General features: G+C 42.6%; 1 protein-coding gene across 1 annotated transcript in view; it reads right to left on the bottom strand.

Annotated features, from left to right (window-relative positions):
* KCNK10 (potassium two pore domain channel subfamily K member 10) overlaps nt 1-18,603 on the bottom strand; it is a 64,985-nt gene that overhangs the window by 13,666 nt on the left and 32,716 nt on the right. Inside the window, exons 3-4 of the mRNA XM_040601792.1 lie at nt 16,208-16,325; nt 12,880-13,040 (exon numbers count right to left, since the gene is read on the bottom strand). Of these exons, the coding sequence (XP_040457726.1) occupies nt 12,880-13,040; nt 16,208-16,325 (279 nt within the window). The remainder of the gene's footprint in view (nt 1-12,879; nt 13,041-16,207; nt 16,326-18,603) is intronic.

Raw genomic sequence — 18,603 nt, forward strand, 5'->3', positions numbered from 1 at the left:
GGCTCAGCTCTTATTGCCACAATGACACCTGTACGTGCCGAGGGAAAACATGAACGCGTAAATTCTGTTAGAGTGGTTAACACAATAGCCTAACAGTCCTAAAAGATGAAGGTTAAATGCATAAAGCAACATAACACGTTCAGGACTAATTCTCCACCTCCATCCACCACCACTACTAAATTCGTCACCTCCATCCCACCTGTTCATAACCTTGAAGCAGCGTCTCTGAAGTGCGAAAGCAGCACATCCTTATGCCTGGAATGAGGCAGCACGTTCAGGTACCCTCATTAATAATTCCTATCTGTTGCCTTTCAAGCTCCATCACCCCCATCACACTAAGTCTCTGATGCTTCCTCCAAAGTTGCCCACAGGAGTTTTGGAGGATATTCTGAAGGACACTGGCTAGAATGGCTCTATGTATTTGTTGAGGGGGGTGGGAATCAACAATCACTGTATTATTAGCGGTTTAGATATTACATAGTGAACTGTTGCAGCTGCATCTGTCTTGCATTTCCTTTACTCCTTATGTTGCAAATCTTGGGGTTAGGGTTTTCTTTAGGCTATAAATCACACTTCCAGAGGTGGCAACACCTGCATCAAGACCCTGGCACATAGGATTTAGTATTTCAACACTGCACTGTCAGGAACACAGAGAAGTTTCCCCAGCAATATGACCAAAACTTAAAGCAATAACAAAAGGAGGCTATTCACCATTAGTGCTTAGGAAGGAGTTTAACTTTCAGGCTGACGGTTGAAAAGTTGACGTGTTTTGCCATTAATCAGCAGCTTCCATTGAAGTATCTTATCTTTTAAGCTTCATACAGAGTATCCAAGACACCCTAGCTGCTCAGTAAATCCTTAATCATGCTTTTAGCTCCTGTTTGTCTTGTGTTGCATGAGAAATAATTGCTTGAGACTCACGGGGTTTATTTCCAGTGCACTTTGCTGCAATTAAAAGTTATCTGACTAATACTAATTTCAGCAGGAAGTGGGCAGGTATAGGTTAACACTTTAGAATAGTGGCTCCCAAACATTTCAAACCATAAAGATGGACTGTTTAGCTCAGTTCCTTAACAAGAAAATTGGGGTTCAAGCCGTGCATGGAAATGTAACTCTTTGCCAGTGCTTATACTGAGATCATTCTGAATACTAACCTGGTTTCCAGCCAAACGAGAAGTGGCAAAGATTGGGCTTTGATGTCAAGAAAGAAATAGTGCTCGTCTTTTTTCACCATAGAAAACACAAAAGAAATGGATAGCTGGAACAATAGCTGGCAAATAGACAGAGATCATATTCCAGAGATAATCCCTGATGTACATAAAAAAATAGCCTGAGTACATAAAAATTAACAGTGGAAGAAAACTCCTTCCTGAAAACTTACTTCATCATTACTCTATTGCTTTCATGTTCTTCAGGGATGATAAATCATCATCATCCATAGATCGATCCATCATCCACAGAAGGGTTTGGAAACACTTCTACTCAGGGTCAGTTGCCAAATACTCTCTTACCTTGCACTCAAATCAGTTTTTTAGCCACTAATTGCCTACTACACCTGTCCTTGATTTATTAATTAATTCTGTGTAAACATTCAATCAGGTGCTAAAATATTAGGCACTCTACAAAGAAAAGCTAAAGCAGATGAAGAAAACGCTTCTTTCTTTTTTTTTTTTTTTTTTTTTTAAGATAACAGAGGAATTTGGGTAAATATACCACAGTAGCTGCAGTATATTCACAATCAGAGAGAAATGTAACGAAAATCGTTTCCCAAATGAAAAATTAACGGTAACATTTTACTGTACTACAGACAGATAACTGAAGAGTTGTGGCTTAGCCCGAGCTGCTGGCTCCCTCCCCTCCCTGTGGTGGGATGGGGAGGAGAAGTGAATATACGTAAAGCCTGTCAGTTGAGATAAGAACAGTTTAATAACTGAAATAAAGTAAACCAAATAACAATAATAATAACAAAAACAATAATAGTAATGACAACGATAACACTGATAGTTGTAATGAAGAGGAGAGGGAAAGAGGAATAAAATCCAAGGGGAGAAAAAAACAACACAAAAAAAAAAACCCAAGTGATGCTCAGTGCAGTTGCTCATCCCCGGCTGACTGATGCCCAGCCAGTCCCCTAGCAGCAATCAGCCCCCTCCAGCCAACTGCCCCCAGTTTCTATGCTGGGCATGATGCTCTATGGTATGGAATGTCCCCCTGGCCAGTTGGGGTCAGCTGCCCTGGCCGTGCTCCCACCCGGCTCCTTGTGCCCCTCCTCACAGAGCAGGGGGGAACTGAAAAGCCCTTGACTGAGGGTGAGCCCTGCTCAGCCACAGCTAAACCATCAGGGTGCTGTCAGCATCGTTCTCATATCAAACCCAAAACACAGCGCTGCACCAGCTACTAGCAAGAAAATTAACTCTATCCCAGCTGAAACCAGGGCAACAGTGATAAATAGCATCTTTGTATCAATCATGGATTCCCAACTAGTTTTTATACAATGTTCTGGTTTTAAGAGCCATAAAATCTCATGAGCGTTGCAGTTCAGTGACAAGAGTATGACCCCAGTAAGAAGAATTATTGAAGGTTTGGACCTCTAATAATTTTAAACGATGAAGAAAAAAAGTAATGAAAAGATATTAAAAGGCTTCACACAAGCAGGCAACACAGTACAAGTTTCCTCTGAAGAATCCTGTGGCCACCAGGTCCACTGCGCAGTGCCTGACAGCCCCGGACAGAGGTGTCCAGTACTACCAGCGTAAATTATTTTGGGGGATGACTTCAGTGTGTATTGGGTTTCAGGTTTGGTGCACTGGATCTGACTTGAGATTTCCAGATAACACTATACTCTAGATTTAAGCTAGTTTTAAAACCTGGTTTTATGATAGACTTTCCTTCTCCATCTATACTATCACCTTTTTAGCGAGACTGATTTGATTCTAAAATTGGAGCAATTATTATCTCTTCCTGGTGTTGAAATGTTTTCCCTTCTTAGAGCTGCTTCCTTCTCTTTCTAGCAGTCCCAGGAATGCCCTTTCAACTACCGCCATGCTCAGCCACCACCTGGGGCTCTCTTTGGAGGTAGATTCACTTCAAACCCTTCACGATCCTCTCTCTGAAGGATGCTCAGGCTGCTGCTACGCTTCTCGCCAGCCCTTACAGGCCTAACAGACATTGTGATAAAACATGCTTAAAAGACCTTTCAGAAACATCGAGATCTGAACTTAAACTGTTCAGGTTAATATTAACCCTTAAATTATATGCCCATTTGCAAGAGGCTGTTGACTTGCAGGATTAGAGAAAGATATGCTCCACAGCCAGCCCATGTAAGCTTTAGACTATAAACTTGGCAACAAAAAACAGTGGATAAGAACAAATCAGCAAAAGGTTTGCTGCACTTAGGTTACTTCCCCTGAAGCCCATTAGCTGTAAGCATTGCTAACTGAATTAAATACCCAGTTAGAGGAAATAAAATGCCAAAAGCTGGGATCCATAGATTTTGGTATGAATATTTTAATAGTAGCTTACTATCTCAGCACTGTGCAGAAAAAGATGCTTTCCTGCAGCTCAATATAATGGAGGGGAAAAGTGATCCAGAGAGTAAAACCAACATCAAGACCATACCACAAGGCAGTGGTTGAACCTAAAATACAATTCTGAGACAAGTTTGCCTCAGGTGGATGAAGAGTCACTGCATTTAGCAAAGTCATAGCCTGCACCATTAGTTGTTTAGGTCACCCATAGGATTATCATTTGCCTATTGGCACGGGAGCATGAGGACTACTAAAGCAAAAATCAAAAGCAAAAATAAAACTTCCTGCTATCTTCCCATCACCGTAATTAAAGCACCAATTAGAAACATAAAAAGAGATGTGGCCTGCAGTATCTCAAGGAGAAAAGTATTTCAGAGACAGGCATTGTAAATTTACCACTCCTGCCTTTCATCCTCCAGCTGAACTTTGTAAGAGCCTACAGTCGCACTTGTGCCATTGCTGGCCATGCTACAGGGCAGCGTCCAGATGGCCCTGGGTCTGGACTGCTTTACATCCAAGAAAAACAATTAGAACAACTCTTGTTAAGAAGAGCATTGAAGGAGTCTAGCCAGGAAGGAGCAGAGAGAGGAATACGATCGTAGAGTACAGAGAGACTAGGAATCCTCTTTGTAACAGACGTCACTGATGAACTAGAGGAAAATGCACCCAGAGTTTTCCAACCTGGAGCACACATCTTGTACAACCAAGTCCTGGATTTCAGGAGTGCTCACGCATTTTGACTTAAACAGTTGTCAGGCAGTAGTTTTTGAAAGGTTTGAAACGTGCTTCCACACCACACCCCATCACGTTCTGCATAGTGAAACTCCTTTTCAAGAGGATGGAGGGAGGACTGCACCCCTCAGAAGTGGTTCACAGCCCACTCCAGCGTGGTGGGACATACCCTCCCTGAACTCCCATATGCTTAACAAGTCATTGTGCTGAAGTCTTACGTCCCTGAGGAGAGCACATCAGCCTGACATTGCTAGAGACAAATTGTTCCAAAGAATCCAACATCTCAGCACTAACTGTGTTTTTAGACAGGTACTTATGCTCTAAATAAAGTTTAATGAGGAAGGCAAACTGAAATAAAAAGAGGCAGAACATTTGCTGACTGGTGTGTCTGTGCTCAGCTCCTGGACACGGCTCTCCCAAGCTGCTCGTTCTGCCACACTTTTTGCATAGAGCCTACACAGCTGCTGCAATTTTTGCTTTCTTACAGTACCTGCATTTCTTAATTTCACTTTTATCATTAGCTAATTTACAAAAAGCATGTCTTCGGATTTAAAAGAGAGGAAATGAAAATGGAATTAAAATACTCCCCAGATTCATAAGGCACTATGGACATATTGCTGGCAAACGCTAGAGTGTATCTAGGTTTTTTATTATTCTTATGTTGTAAAGTCCATTTTTAGCCAAATATGCTTTATGAGTATTATGAAGGATAACATTGCCTGCAGATCTCTTCTGCTAGTATTTGGCTATGCATGTATCCATAACCTTAGTGTTAACTAACAGCAAAATTCAGATCTGGATCTAGGTTTTGGTTTAAATTGCCCATAAATTTCAGGACACTCAGGTTTGAAATGTACTTTCAGGTGCATACCCACCTGAAATAGTCACAGAAGTACCTACACATGTAAAGAAATCCTTTGCTCAGGAAAACCTTGCTCACGAAACCATGACTTTCAGATGGACCTTTAAGGTGTTACAGGCAAAGGAGCAGATAGTGAGCTGGGACAGTTTACACCCATTTGTTCTGGGTTGGTAAGTCAGTGCTCTAAAACACCTCTTTTTATCTGTACAAGCTCTCACCACACAGGTTATTTTTATCCTGAGCAAGTTATTCTGCTGCATGGGGAGCAAAACAGAAGCTGCTTCAAAGAGCCAAATTCCCAACTAGCGAGAGAGGCACAGAATCGAGGGAATCAAATGAAAAATGTTTCAAGTCAGCATATAGTGTGCTCTGCATGCGGCTTTCCTAGGCTACATCACCTGTGGTCTTTCTGTAACAAGGTGATCTTGTCTAGGAGGAAAGCATTTCCATCATTTCTTCCTCAACGTGTTCCTGCAGGTAACTTCCCAAGTTTATATGAAATGTTACTTTTGCTGGTGAAGGGGAATTCTGGGAATTATGAGGGAATCTTTCCTCTGCCATAGAATCATTTAGGCTGGAAAAGATCTTTAGGATCATCGAGTCCAACTGTAAACCCAGCACTGCTAAGCCCAACACTAAGCCATGTCTTCTCAGCCCTCCTTTTGTTGCTAATGTATTTATAAAAAAATCTTTAATTGTCTTTTATGGCAGCAGCCAGATTAAGTTCTAGCTGGGCTTTGGCTTATCTAATTTTCTCCCTGCATAGCCTTACGGCATCCTTGTAGTCCTCCTGAATGAATGGCTGTTTGCCCCTACTTTCCCATTCTTCTAGCAGCATCTTCACATCAGCTCCACTTAATTTCCATCACCCCTAACCATTTCTTCCATATTCATACAGCCGTATTTTGTCTTTAGTTTCTACCTGGCTTCTCCCCTCCAAAACTTTCTGCTTCACCATCAACCTGCCATTGGCTGCTGTTGCACCCTTTTCTCTCCCTATATATTTTCCTGTTCATTTAAAAACACTGTTTACAAATCAGCATTTTCACAGAGTCTCAGTACACCAAGGCCCTGGCTGGCTTCTATGGTATCCAAATGCTAATAACAAATAACAGAATGTAATTAGATCTACTGTCCTGCTACAACAATAAGAAATTCTTACTAGATCATGGAAATGTACAATTCCTTTCTGGTGACTGATTTTTATATTTCTCAGCCATTTTGTTTGGGTGGAAATGACCCAGGAAATCATCAGGCTAAGCTGCGAACACTGAAATTTCAGCTCATAAAACTCATATCATTTTGGAATAATACCATGGATGTGCCCCAGCAAGTTGAATTTCACACTCCATCCTGACAGCTCTGCCCAGGGACAGGATGCCAGCAGATAGGAGATCGATCATTGCACTGGACCGTCCCACTGTGGAAGTTCTTGAATGAACTAAAAAAAAAAAAATCCTTATAGAAAATCGCAATGAATAACACTATATTAAAAAGAAAAGATTGGGTATTAATATCCTCAGTGGGGATAAAATGCAGCTGATGTAATAACACACTGATTCAGGCTAGTAATGAAATGCAATAAAATGAAATAAAAAAGATTGTTTGATTTGGGGTATATTTTGATTAGATGTCAGGAGGTGGAGAGGAAGCTTTTCCATCAAATTAATCTGCTCAGAAATGCAGGCATCAGGCCATATATTCAGAACTACGAATAGAATCTTACTAGCCAACGTATCACTTAGGTTATAATACATTTATCTATTTATTAACCATGTCCCACATTTTGAATTCAGTAACAACATTGCAAATCCTGAATTATTTCACTGGTTTGCCTAAGCAGTGATCTGGATTCATATTTCTGGTTTGGGGAACTCTCTCATCTGAAGGTTTGATCCAGCTGCCAAAGAATGAGCAGCATCAATGCCAGTTTGGGGCTGGCGGAGAGCGCAGGGTGGGTGCTGCCTGGCAGTAAGCAGAGGGGGTCCCTGGCCTATGGCATTGCCCTAGGAGAAGGAGAAGTAAAGGTGGGACTTCAAGGAAACCTCAAACAACTTCTCTGAACAGCAAACCTTGCTGAGAACTCGCTCACCAGTCCTGCACTGGTGTCAGGTATGATGCTGCAGGTTGGATGGGAGCCAAGGGAGGGAAGAGGGGGAAAGGGAGCAAGGGGAGAGGTAACAGAGCAAACAGACAGACAGAGGGGAGACCAAGACAGACAACTGTATTTTTAAGTGTTCTCCTTTGCACAGCTACTCTCTTGTACAAAGTTGTTTTCCCAGGACATGTTTCCCAGTCCTTTTCAGATCAAGAATTTGTAAAGACCATTCCTGTCACTTGCACAGTAACAAAAGAGATCTGAGAAGCCAAAATTCTCAAAAAAGAAGTTGAATTTTGAATAGAAAGTGTAGCTAGGGTAGATCTGATGTATTCAGAAAGACAAACAACAAAGTTTAGAAAAGGTAAAGCTTTGGCAGTTGCTAAAAGAAAGCTTTCCAGCAGCTCAGCGGGACTTCGCTTACTGCTGCCCCAGCCCCATCTTCCAGCTAAGAACTACTTTTCTAGGACTGTTCCAAGGTTAAGGCAGTGCCTACTGCTGTCTTTCAGAAAAAGAAAAAACGATGTATATAATTTTCATAATACTTGTATGTGCCTTACATCTAAAACACACCATTTCCAATGGGCAAACAGGTTCTCCAAGTTGAAAACCCAAAAGCAAGGTAGCAGATGTGCCTGTGCAGAGAAGCCCCTGGTTCGGTGAGGTGTGAGCTGTGCAGAGGCGCCGTGTTTCTGCACATCGCGTATTTGCTTGAGCCACGAGCGTCGGGGGTGCAGCCTCGCCACCATCCACGTCTCCGGCTGCTCACTCACATCCCTGTATTGCAATTCACACCCTACCAGCTGTGCTGCCAGACCTGGCCCCCGCCTCACGCTGCAAGCCAGAGGAGTGAGAGCAGTAACCAAGCCCAGGATCCGCTCGTAGTGGCTTCACTTCAGAAGCCAGAAAATCCTGGAGCGCTCCCAGAAGCACGTTGTGCCTAGGCTGAATGCCCGCATGCATCTGTACTGAACAGCAAGATGAGGGAAGATCTGTCAGGTTGTGCTCATCCCATCTCCTTCTAGTGAGAATCTAAACCCTCGTTACAAGGTTTGAAAAAAAGACTATCTGAATTTAGCCTATATTTAACTCACAATAATGACAGCTGCTGCATTCTGTAGCCGTGTACGCCGCCTGTGAAGTGCTTTCCTTTCTATCTTTAGGCGCTCGCAGCCTCTGTGTGTGCAGAGCAAACCAGAATGGGGTTTGTTCTGCCATTTATTACAGAAACATTCCCATAAGATCCCTCACACATGTAAGGTAACAATACTACTTTTATGGGTTTAGGTCACCTTCAAATGCATATTTCATTTTTGCAATGTCTGGAAAGCTTTTCCAGATGAGAATTATTTATACGATTTACTAACTTTTTAAATTAGATTTTGAGTCTGTACATGGTTGTCTCAGATGGGCTGGGAAAATGGGTCCATCACTGAGCCCAGATACTGAATGACCAGTGCATATAGTGGATCTGGTGACCCTGTACGTACCCATTCTCTGGGAACCACCCCTGCATGCACGTGAGAACAGACTAGTAACCAGGTTCTGCCCCGGATTATTGAAGATGGGACATATGGGAAGAATCGGTAGCTGAGTAGGTAGGGCTTGCACGGGGGGTGCTTTGCTTTACATCTCTGACCTGATTGATGTTTATTTACTTGTACTAAACACAATTACTCCAGTAGGACAGATGGCATAGCCCAGCCAACGCGTGGTGATGGGGATACCTTCCCGTATCCTAGGCAGCATCGCTCTGCCAGTGCCTCCCTTTCCTAAAATGAAAAGTTCCTGGGCTTACAAAGCATTATTTTGCAATGAAATACTTCCAGCTTTACTAGTCACGAATGAATAGTTGTTTTCCTGGTTATCTACACAGCAAAACAGCAGCAACATTTTGGATTACAAAATAAGCAGTGGCGTGTGTCCAGCCTTTCTGCTGAAATATTCTGTCAATACTGTGGGGGTAGCGTGTATTTGCTAAGAGCAGATCTCTTTGCCCCTTCATGGAGTCCAAATTTTTCTTAAATTTCCCACAGAGTGCGTGGGCTGATCACTGCAATAGCTAAACGTGGCATTCTTAAGCTCTAATTTGTGCTGTTAATTAATGTAAGTTTGGTGGGGCTCCGCACAGGTCATGTCAGCGGCAGCAGAAGGGCACTAGCACAACTCCTGTGGGAGGAATCTTCCTTTCATCTTTCCAGCTATGCTGGGGGACGCCAGGGGCAAGCGGTCCCTCGTGTGGCATGGGCTCCATGTGCACAGTCACACTGTTGGACAGAGCAAGAGACCTGTTAGGGGAACGCGGTGGGCGAAAAGATTGCTGTGCCGACAGAGAAACCTGCCTCTCCTTGCCACCTGCCAGCGTATGCGTACTACCACAACGCCAGGTCAAGCTGCCTTCAAATTCCATCCACCCGTACAGATGACCGTAATTGCAAGGATGTCAGGAACCCTCAGCTGCCCTGACACCAGCCCCGTAACATCCCTACGGGTGAAGGGGATGAACAGAAGCAGCGTGTTGAGGCACATGCACGTGGAAGGCGGATATATTATAAAGCCCAGGGTACACGCAAAGTTTCTTCCCATCCCCTTCCCCAAGGTACAAGCTGGACTGTCCCAAAGTGCCCATGAGGACCCGCTAGAAGGCAAATAATACAGGTAGCTAGTGAATACCATCTTAGAGACACAGCTAGAAGGCTGGGGGGGTGGGAGCAGACCTAGAACTGATTTTAATTTCTGTTAATTTCTTTTCAAAACCAGATGATTAGAACTGCACGTGATATTCATGGTGCAAGCACACCATGGGTTTGTTCGGTTTCAATTCCTTTGCTGACACTCTCTTTTTCCCTTTTTAACTGCTCCTAAGTTTCATGGTGTTATTTTCAGATAACCATCAATAGCAATCCCAGGACCCTTTTGGAGTAGTGAAATTTGATGCTATCTCTGTATAAGTACATTAGGATTTCTTTCCTCAAACTTAAGAAATACGCATTATTTTGTATCACCAACACCAGATTCCATTTATCATCTTATCATCCTTTTGCAGCTTTCATTTTAGCTACCCTGAAACACCTGGAGACATAATTTGCAGACAATGCCACCTGCATATCCATCTTCTTGTCTGAACCATTCCAGGCCATTTCTGTTAAAATAGTAAAATCCCACTGAGAACTCCAGTAGAATCACACCAACAATGCTACTATCTATTCCTAATCTCCATTTACCATTTAAATACATACTGGCATGTGAAACCTGCTCTCTTACCACATCACAGCTTCATCTCGGTATAGCCTTTGATGAGAAAACTTGTCAAAAGCTTTCTGAAAATCCATTCTATCCCTAGATCATTGATACACACTCAGTGACCCCCCCAGCCAGCACCAAAACATTTGTGAGCCACACTACGCAACACGGTATTACACTTCTCAGTATCTTTTTAGCCTGTTTGCTCTTCTGAGTTTCCTCCTAACCTAAACCTAATTTTTATGTCCTCTCTTTAAAGGCTGTAGCAGATTGCTTTACACCCACAAACATGTTGAATTTGAGTTAGTTACAGAGACAGTTACAAAGCAAGAAACAAGAGTTACACATCAAACCAGATTTAGTTCACTGCTCAGGATTACATCAAGAGCTGTTACTCCACTTGTAGGTTCATCAGATTGATGTAAACACAATGTGGTAATAAATTACATCATTACTAAAATTATAATGATTATTATATTCTTCATTAGCTAACAATATGAAGTATATATGTATAATTACTAATGATCATATATAATACATCAAATTTTATGTAATAATCATTTAAAGTGAAACCACTGATATTAAGACTACTTACTAAGATGCACGTAAATTGCAAACTGTATCAGGAATATTTCAAATAGCTGAACCTCACTACTAGGAACATTGAAGGAAATTATGTGTAAACCCCCTCCACCAAATCACAAAAGAACTGATATAATGGATTTATGAGAATCAAAATAAAAGGAATAAGCATACATCTTGGCTAAACAAGGGGACCAGATGTCTAGATTGCTTTTGAAGCTGACAAGATACCAAGAAGGAAAAGAAATAGTTCAGATGGTTATAAACAACAAGCAAGTGTTTTAACTCAAGAAAAGGAAGGAGCACTCCGAGTACCAAAAGAACTCCCATTACATGCCGAAGGGCTATATTCAGTACGAAAGCTTAGTATCAGCATTCACTGGTGAATCATAAAATACTTCGAACAGAGCATGTATTATTTTATTCATAAACTATCATGCTGATGGTTTAACAGTCTTGTCTACATCACCTAAACAACAATACTACAGCTGACAATCAAAGATTTTCTGACTCTTAATTCATATCATGACTTCAGGACTGTAGTTTTTCTTGGGCAGAAGTAGGTTGGAAGGGTCAGAGATTCCTTGAAAGTGAAGCAGGTATAAAAGCTAACTGAAAAAGAAACTAGGGATCTTATCTACTTCTAGTTTTGCAAGCCCAACACGAGCCACCTTTCAATAACATTTTCATTTCATGAAGATGTGGGCCATTTTCAAGTGCTCCCCAGTCAGGCACGTACACGCTTACTCTCCCATAATCACCAGTCACCTTTTTCCACATTTATCCTGAGAGATACTCTTATGGCTAGTCTGGGGACACTTCACAGTAATTTAATCAAAAGGGAAATTGCTCATATGCCAGTCTAATACTTAATTACTTCCTTTCAAAAACAGTTACAAGTAATTCGCTCTCATCTGTCGGAATGTTTTAGAAAAAGATGCCTATTAAACTAAAGAGCTTGGACAGCTTTTCACCCACTCTGTCCCTGGAAAGACTTACCTCCAGTTATGCCGCCTCCAAGGGAAGCATCACACAGGTCACTTCTAGAAGTTCTGCTTCAAAGAGAGAATCCCTGAAGTGAACCATCGGCAAATTAGCAAAACAGCATTTGCCAGGTCTGCAGCACTGCTTGCAGAAGAACTGCTTACAGTGATACGGACTCAAAAATAGAGGGTACAGGCAACATGGAGGGAAATTACATATGAGAAAGTCTATACAGAAACCTAGCGTAGGGTGTATCCACAGGAGACAGGGCGAGCAAATACCATGAAGACGATCCCAGGCAGTGGCATTATGCCAGTTCTTTCAGTTGCAGATTTACTCCAGCACATCTGTCCTCTCGCAGCGAAAGCCTATCGCTCGGCCGTCTCTCCTCCCGAGTTCACATTCACTCCAGTAACCCTGCTCTCCAAGTCTTTCAGGTTTTGTCAGTAATACTGGACAAATACAGGACCTACTCTGCATCCCTGTTCCTCCAGAAGTCACACTCCTTCCCTCTGTTTTCAATGAGCGGACATACATGTCCAAACAACCTGTGGGTTTTTTGAAGACTGTTTTACAACCAGTCCTTGTAAAGAACCTAGCTCAGGAGACACGCTCCCCAGAGACAGCCTCAGGAAGGAAATTCAAAGCCTGATTGATAACCCCTGCAACACCATTTAGAGAAATCTATTCCTTTGCGCTGACTACAGAGGCCTCTAAGGACATTCAGCATCATCTCAACTAGACATGTAAATATTTCATGGTGCCCAACATGTAAAAAGGACTGCAAGCAATAGCAACAGAATTAAAAGCACGTTATACAACACAAGCAAAAAAACTGACAGTGAACTTACTCGGAAAACTTTTTCCACCCTTGCGATACCCTTCCCGAAGATGGTTCCAAGTTGGTCTCCAATCCCAGCCAGCAAGAAGCCAAACAGTGGAATCCCAAAAATGGCATACAAGATGCAGAAAACCTTGCCTCCAACAGTGCTTGGGGCAATGTTCCCGTACCCTGAGGAGAAAAACCATTGTCAGGCTCTCAGAACTTACACATGGCTTTTTAGGAAAACTAATGGGTTTAGAAAAACTACTGTTCCTGCCACATGCAATTCCTGTTCACAGGCTTCCCATGGCACAATGTCATTTCCCACATAAACTATCCCCTGTGATTCAGTTCTTCTTGTTACCCACAGTTTCTATAGATTCAGGTCCTATCTAAAGTTGCTTGGTTAATTAATTTAGCTTGACTTACAAAGGCACAAGAACCTCTCTTTGCCAGCCTAGCGCCTGCATGCTGCTGCTCCTCTTGGGCCGTGCCAATGACCACTTGATGGGATTCACCTGACCAGGCTCGTTTGCAGTGGTAAGCTCAGAATTTCCTCACCCCCTCATCACACTGACTCATTACACTGCAGCCTCCAAACCATACCCACACCACGCAATTCTGCTCCTGAACTCTTTATTTAGTTTCCCTTTCAGGCTGGCAATAAAAAGCCTAACATTTGTCTTCTGTGAGGTTTATAAATAGCTTTTATCAGGGAAGTTTTTTAAGTCTTCCCTCTGAAGATCCTACTCCATTTATATTTACAAATCTTTATTGATGCTGTAATAAAGCTGCATGCATGCCTGCCTGCCATCCTCTGCTAAGGTAACCTGGGGCTGTTGAAAAGATGACAGATCCTGATCAAGACATAATTATCCAGCTGCATATCCTGAGCAAAAACTCTCATGGCCCAAGCACATTTGGGTTTGATTCCCAGCCTTGTAACTCCAGATAAAATACTGGGAACATCTGATACTGGGAGAAAGACAGCTCTCCACCTGTCCTATGCAGTAAAGTACATGTAGTCACCACAGTTTGTTCAGGCACTTTCCTTCCCTCCACCACCCGTGTGAGTTTAACCTTAGGAATGTACATAGAGCATTCTGACCCCAGTAGCCATGGTATTTCTGTTAAAATGTTAATGTTAAAGAGAAATAATAGCAATTGTGGCAGTCATATTTGCACCCTTTTCTTTAGGATCAGGTATCTTTATTGAAATGTTATAGACATTTGTATTCTGGCTATACATAATTGTTCGAATATTAAAAATGATCACACAATCACAAGTCACTGATGAAATAAAGTGGAAACACAGAGCATCCAGAGGGATGGAGATCTAAGAGAGTGTCTGCTTCACCTACAGCAATTCCTCCTGGTCCTTGGGAATTAAGGCTGGGCTCCCAGGTCCTGATCCTGTTAGGTATGTGACACTGGCACTGGATATACCTCCTGCCATGGGATGGTGAAAGGACTACACTGACACACAGTGCTGCCTCCCCCACAACCCACAGTCCTTTCCATGGCCGCATCCATCATCCCAGAGCTCTCCAAGAAAATCCAGGCTCCACAGAACTGCGGACTGAGGTTGACCAGGTAGCCTGCTGAGTGTCTGCCTAAGAGGAGCCCTAACAGGGCTCTGGTGGATAAAATAAAATCATTTTCATGCCCAGACAAAATACGTAGACTTTACGCAGCCTATAAAAATCTCACTCATGGAGAATTTAAAGCAAATATGGGCAAAAATCCAAGCTCTTTTCAAAAAGTTATTTAAATAGCAGATGTCAATGAATATGCCTACATAAACCATGCCTACATAGTGGCATTTATTTTAATGAGTAGTTTAAAAGCTTGTCACTTGGGCCTATTGAGTAAACAAATATTAAGGGAGGGTTTTTCTTACATTTGATTCAGAAATGTTTTCTTTCTCGCCACCCACTGGTTTTATGCTACCGTTAAAAATACGTGGTAATGTAGCTTAGTACTTAGGGGAGCACAGGGAGGAGCACGCCCTATGAAACTGCTTTTTCACCCTCACCAGCAACAAAGAAGAGGCACAGCCAAAGGCACAGCCTCTGCTCTTCCGAGATGATCGCCACAGCAAGTCTTGTAACTGCCACAGGCTTTGTGGTGTGGTGTTACCTGCACCTAGAACTTGCAGAATTCAGTCAGATCCTCACACTTTAAGGAAGGTTATGTGACTGTCAGACTATTTGTCTATAAAGCCACCAGTGTGCGCATCACAGCTGTGATAGGGAGAAGCACTTCATCCAATATTTAAAGCGGAAGAATACTTAAAGGCAATGCAAATAAAAAGCAATGCTTCCCCAGTGATTTCCAAATAATCAGAGCTCTTGACCTCTAACTGTGACAACATTGAAATCAAGCTTAAAATCACAAAATCACTGTATGATTATCAGCAGATAAACTTTATCAGCAATACTGTGAGTTTCTAATTTTCTTTCCTTCACACCACCTTCTGAAATCCCAGCTGCCTGGACAATCTTCAAGAGAGGAACTGGCTCACAGAGGAGGAGAGAATAAAAACCTTAGCATATCTGAGGCCAGCACTCACAGATCGAGAGACTAAGCATATTAGACACAGTGTATAGGGGGGGGCAGATGATAAGGGCCTGAATAATGTACTTACTAAAATTATTGGTTCAAGAAAAGTAAATGGAGCAGTTCAGTATACCCTTCATCTAATGGAGAGAAATATGTCAATATTTCAAGGCCGGAAATTCCAGAATGGGGAAAAAAAAAAAAAAAAAAAAAGAATTTTTTTTACACAATGTACAATTCATGGAATTCTTTCCAATTATTAGTATGAAGGTGAGGAAGGATTTTAAACAGGATGTGATACTTATATGAATACATTTCCAGCTATACAGAGTAGGGTATGAGAAGAATTGCTTCTATCAAAATTCAGAGCATAAGCCAAAATTAATTGATATACTTAGGAAGAAGGTTACCCTTACGGCTAAATACATCTGTAATATTAAAATCCAAATTCCCAACAACCATAGAATAGTTATTTCATTGGGTACTGGCTTTCAATCTTTTTCATGAAAACTAAGGCCACCTGCAACTACATCCAGAACAGGGTTAGAAAGCCTTAGCTACATCAGCGCTACCTGTTTTCACTTCAGCTTTGCTATTCTACCCTAAATGTGTAAACAGCTCCTGATATTCACGCAGAGGCGCAATGCCCTTGCCACATACCACCAGCACGCCTTCCAAGAACTGAGAGCAATACAGTTCAGCCACCTGATTTCTTTGTGATCTGCCTTCCTCAAATGTATTTCATGAGCCAGGTCTCAGTGTGACTATGCATTTTGAAAGATAAACAATAAACATACCTATAGTTGTGATGACTGTTCCAGCAAAGAAAAAGGCACTTCCAAGGTCCCAATGACTGCTGTTGTTAGAGGAATTTCCTATGGGACTGACTCCTGCATTATCAGCATCAATAGCATGCTGCAAAGAAAAAGGCAACAGATCAGCCTTATGCGTGCCTTACCATATCCTATGCAAGTCGGTATAGGCTCCAAGGGGAAATTTCTAGGACCATGGGAACAGCTGAGATTTAAACTTATTAATACCTGCTCAAAGTATGGTAGCATCCTCTGCACACAAAAGCTGAACATACGACGGACCTGAATAGTTGTTAAGGTGGAAGAAAGGTACAAGGTGTAGGCAAATGACAAAAGATACAAAGCAACTGAGTAGAGAAGCAACACCACAAAGAGATCCATAAATATCATCCTTGTAGCAATAACCGCCACAGGAAAATATTCCCCCGTGGGAACAGCTGATGTTAGAAGCAGCAAGAAGAGTGGTAAATACAAATCCTGTTTGTGAAGTCAACTGGAGCTAGTCGGCCAAGGATTTTAGTTCCTAGACAATTAATAATTGATTGTTATTTTTATATTTTATGCTAACTAAAGAAAAAATAGGAGATATATAGATATATATATATCTCCCATTTGAAATGAACAAATAGGATAGCTATGGGAACATCATGGAAGGAACAATTTTTTGATCGGCTAGGACTTCCCAGTTGCCACACTGGATGTGATCACATGTCCACAAATAAAGCTCCACAAACAAAGTACAGAGACTCCCAGCTAGTGCTTGAATGACCTAAGCACAGAGCAGAAGCTGGGTAGCTATGCTGCTTCCTGGTCACTGTCCTACATCCCACACAGCACCACATCAAGCCAGGCAGGCACACCAGCCTGCTGAGCGTTTGCTTCGGGATTTCTAGAAATGCACTATATTGTGTCGTGGCGACATACACATTTGGCTTTCATTGCAGCTTCACAGTCCAAAGGAAGACAGAGCTAAATACAGCAACCCCCAAAGCACAGGAATAAATCTCTCACCGGCATCTGGCACATTCAGCCCAATTGCTCTAGGTTTACTTTTGAGATGCCCTTTGGTACATATTCTCTAGGTGCTTGTAGATCATCTCATGCAATCCATTGCCTCTCAGAGAGAAATGCAGACCTCGCTCAGCAACAGCAGCTAAACTGACTGCCTTTCAAAGCAAACTGGTCCTTCCCGAATGTTCCCAGCTGTGACTCAGTTCCATAAAATCAGTGCAAAGGAACCAAGCTTCTCTCTCTCTGCCTCTTACCATTTCCAGCTCTTTGCCTTTCTCCCTGCCGTGGTGCCGGCAACCCAGCACCACGCAGCCACTCGCTCGCTTCTCCTTGCCCCAAGGGATGGGGAGGAGGATCGGAAAGGAATGCAAAACTTGAGATAAGAACTATTTAATAGGTAAAGTAAAAGCTACACATTCAAGCAAAGCAAAGCAAGGAATTCACCCACTACGGTCCATGGCAGGAGGTGCTCAGCCACCCCCAGCACAGCAGGGCTCCAGCACATATAGCAGTTACTCAGGAAGACAAACGCCACAATGCCAAATGTCCCCCCCTTCCTTCTTCTTCCCCCAGTTTCTATACCAACCATGATGTCCCATGGTATAGAATATCCCTTTGGCCCGTTCAGGTCACCTGTCCTGGCCGTGTCCCCTCGCAGTGTCCCATGTACCCCCAGCCCTCTGGCTGGCAGGGCCCAAGGAACCGAAAACTTCTTAATTAGTACAAACATCACCCAGCAGCAACCGAAACCAGCAGTGTGCTGTCAGCACTGTTCTCACAGCAAACCCAAACCACAGCACCGCACCGGCTACTAAGGAAATTAACTCTTACCTCAGCCAACACCGGGACACTTCTGTCCTGTTCCAGCCTCACTCCATGTTGCTGTCATCATGCTACTGCCAGACCTTCCCCTTCTCTCTCACGCTGCTCCTCCCCCTCAACATTGCCACCAGCCGTCAGCCTGGGCTATCCCAGCGAACTGGTTCCTGGGCTCAAGAGGGGAGGCAGAGGCTGCCTCACGCACCCTCTCTTAGACTTTGTTCAACACAGGATTCCCAACTATCAGTGCAAGTTTGACTTTGCTTGTTCCATTCCTTTAACCACTTCTCTTTTCCCTCTGACTTATGATCTATGAATTTTCACTGTAATTTTTTTATTTCACCTTTTTCTACGCAGTCCATGTGCAAAGCAAACTGTTCCATTTTACTGTTGCCCCATCTCATCTGTTCACATCTATGATTTCTCTCTTCATCTCTATAACTTCTTATCCTCTTGTGCTTTTAGCACCAACTTTTAAATGCATCCATTTAACACCTCTTCTATCCCTAGCTTTCATGATACACTTTTTTCCTTATTCACCTCTTCTCTGT

The sequence above is a fragment of the Falco naumanni genome, chromosome 7 (assembly GCF_017639655.2).
Source record: "Falco naumanni isolate bFalNau1 chromosome 7, bFalNau1.pat, whole genome shotgun sequence".
Lineage (NCBI taxonomy): Eukaryota > Metazoa > Chordata > Aves > Falconiformes > Falconidae > Falco > Falco naumanni.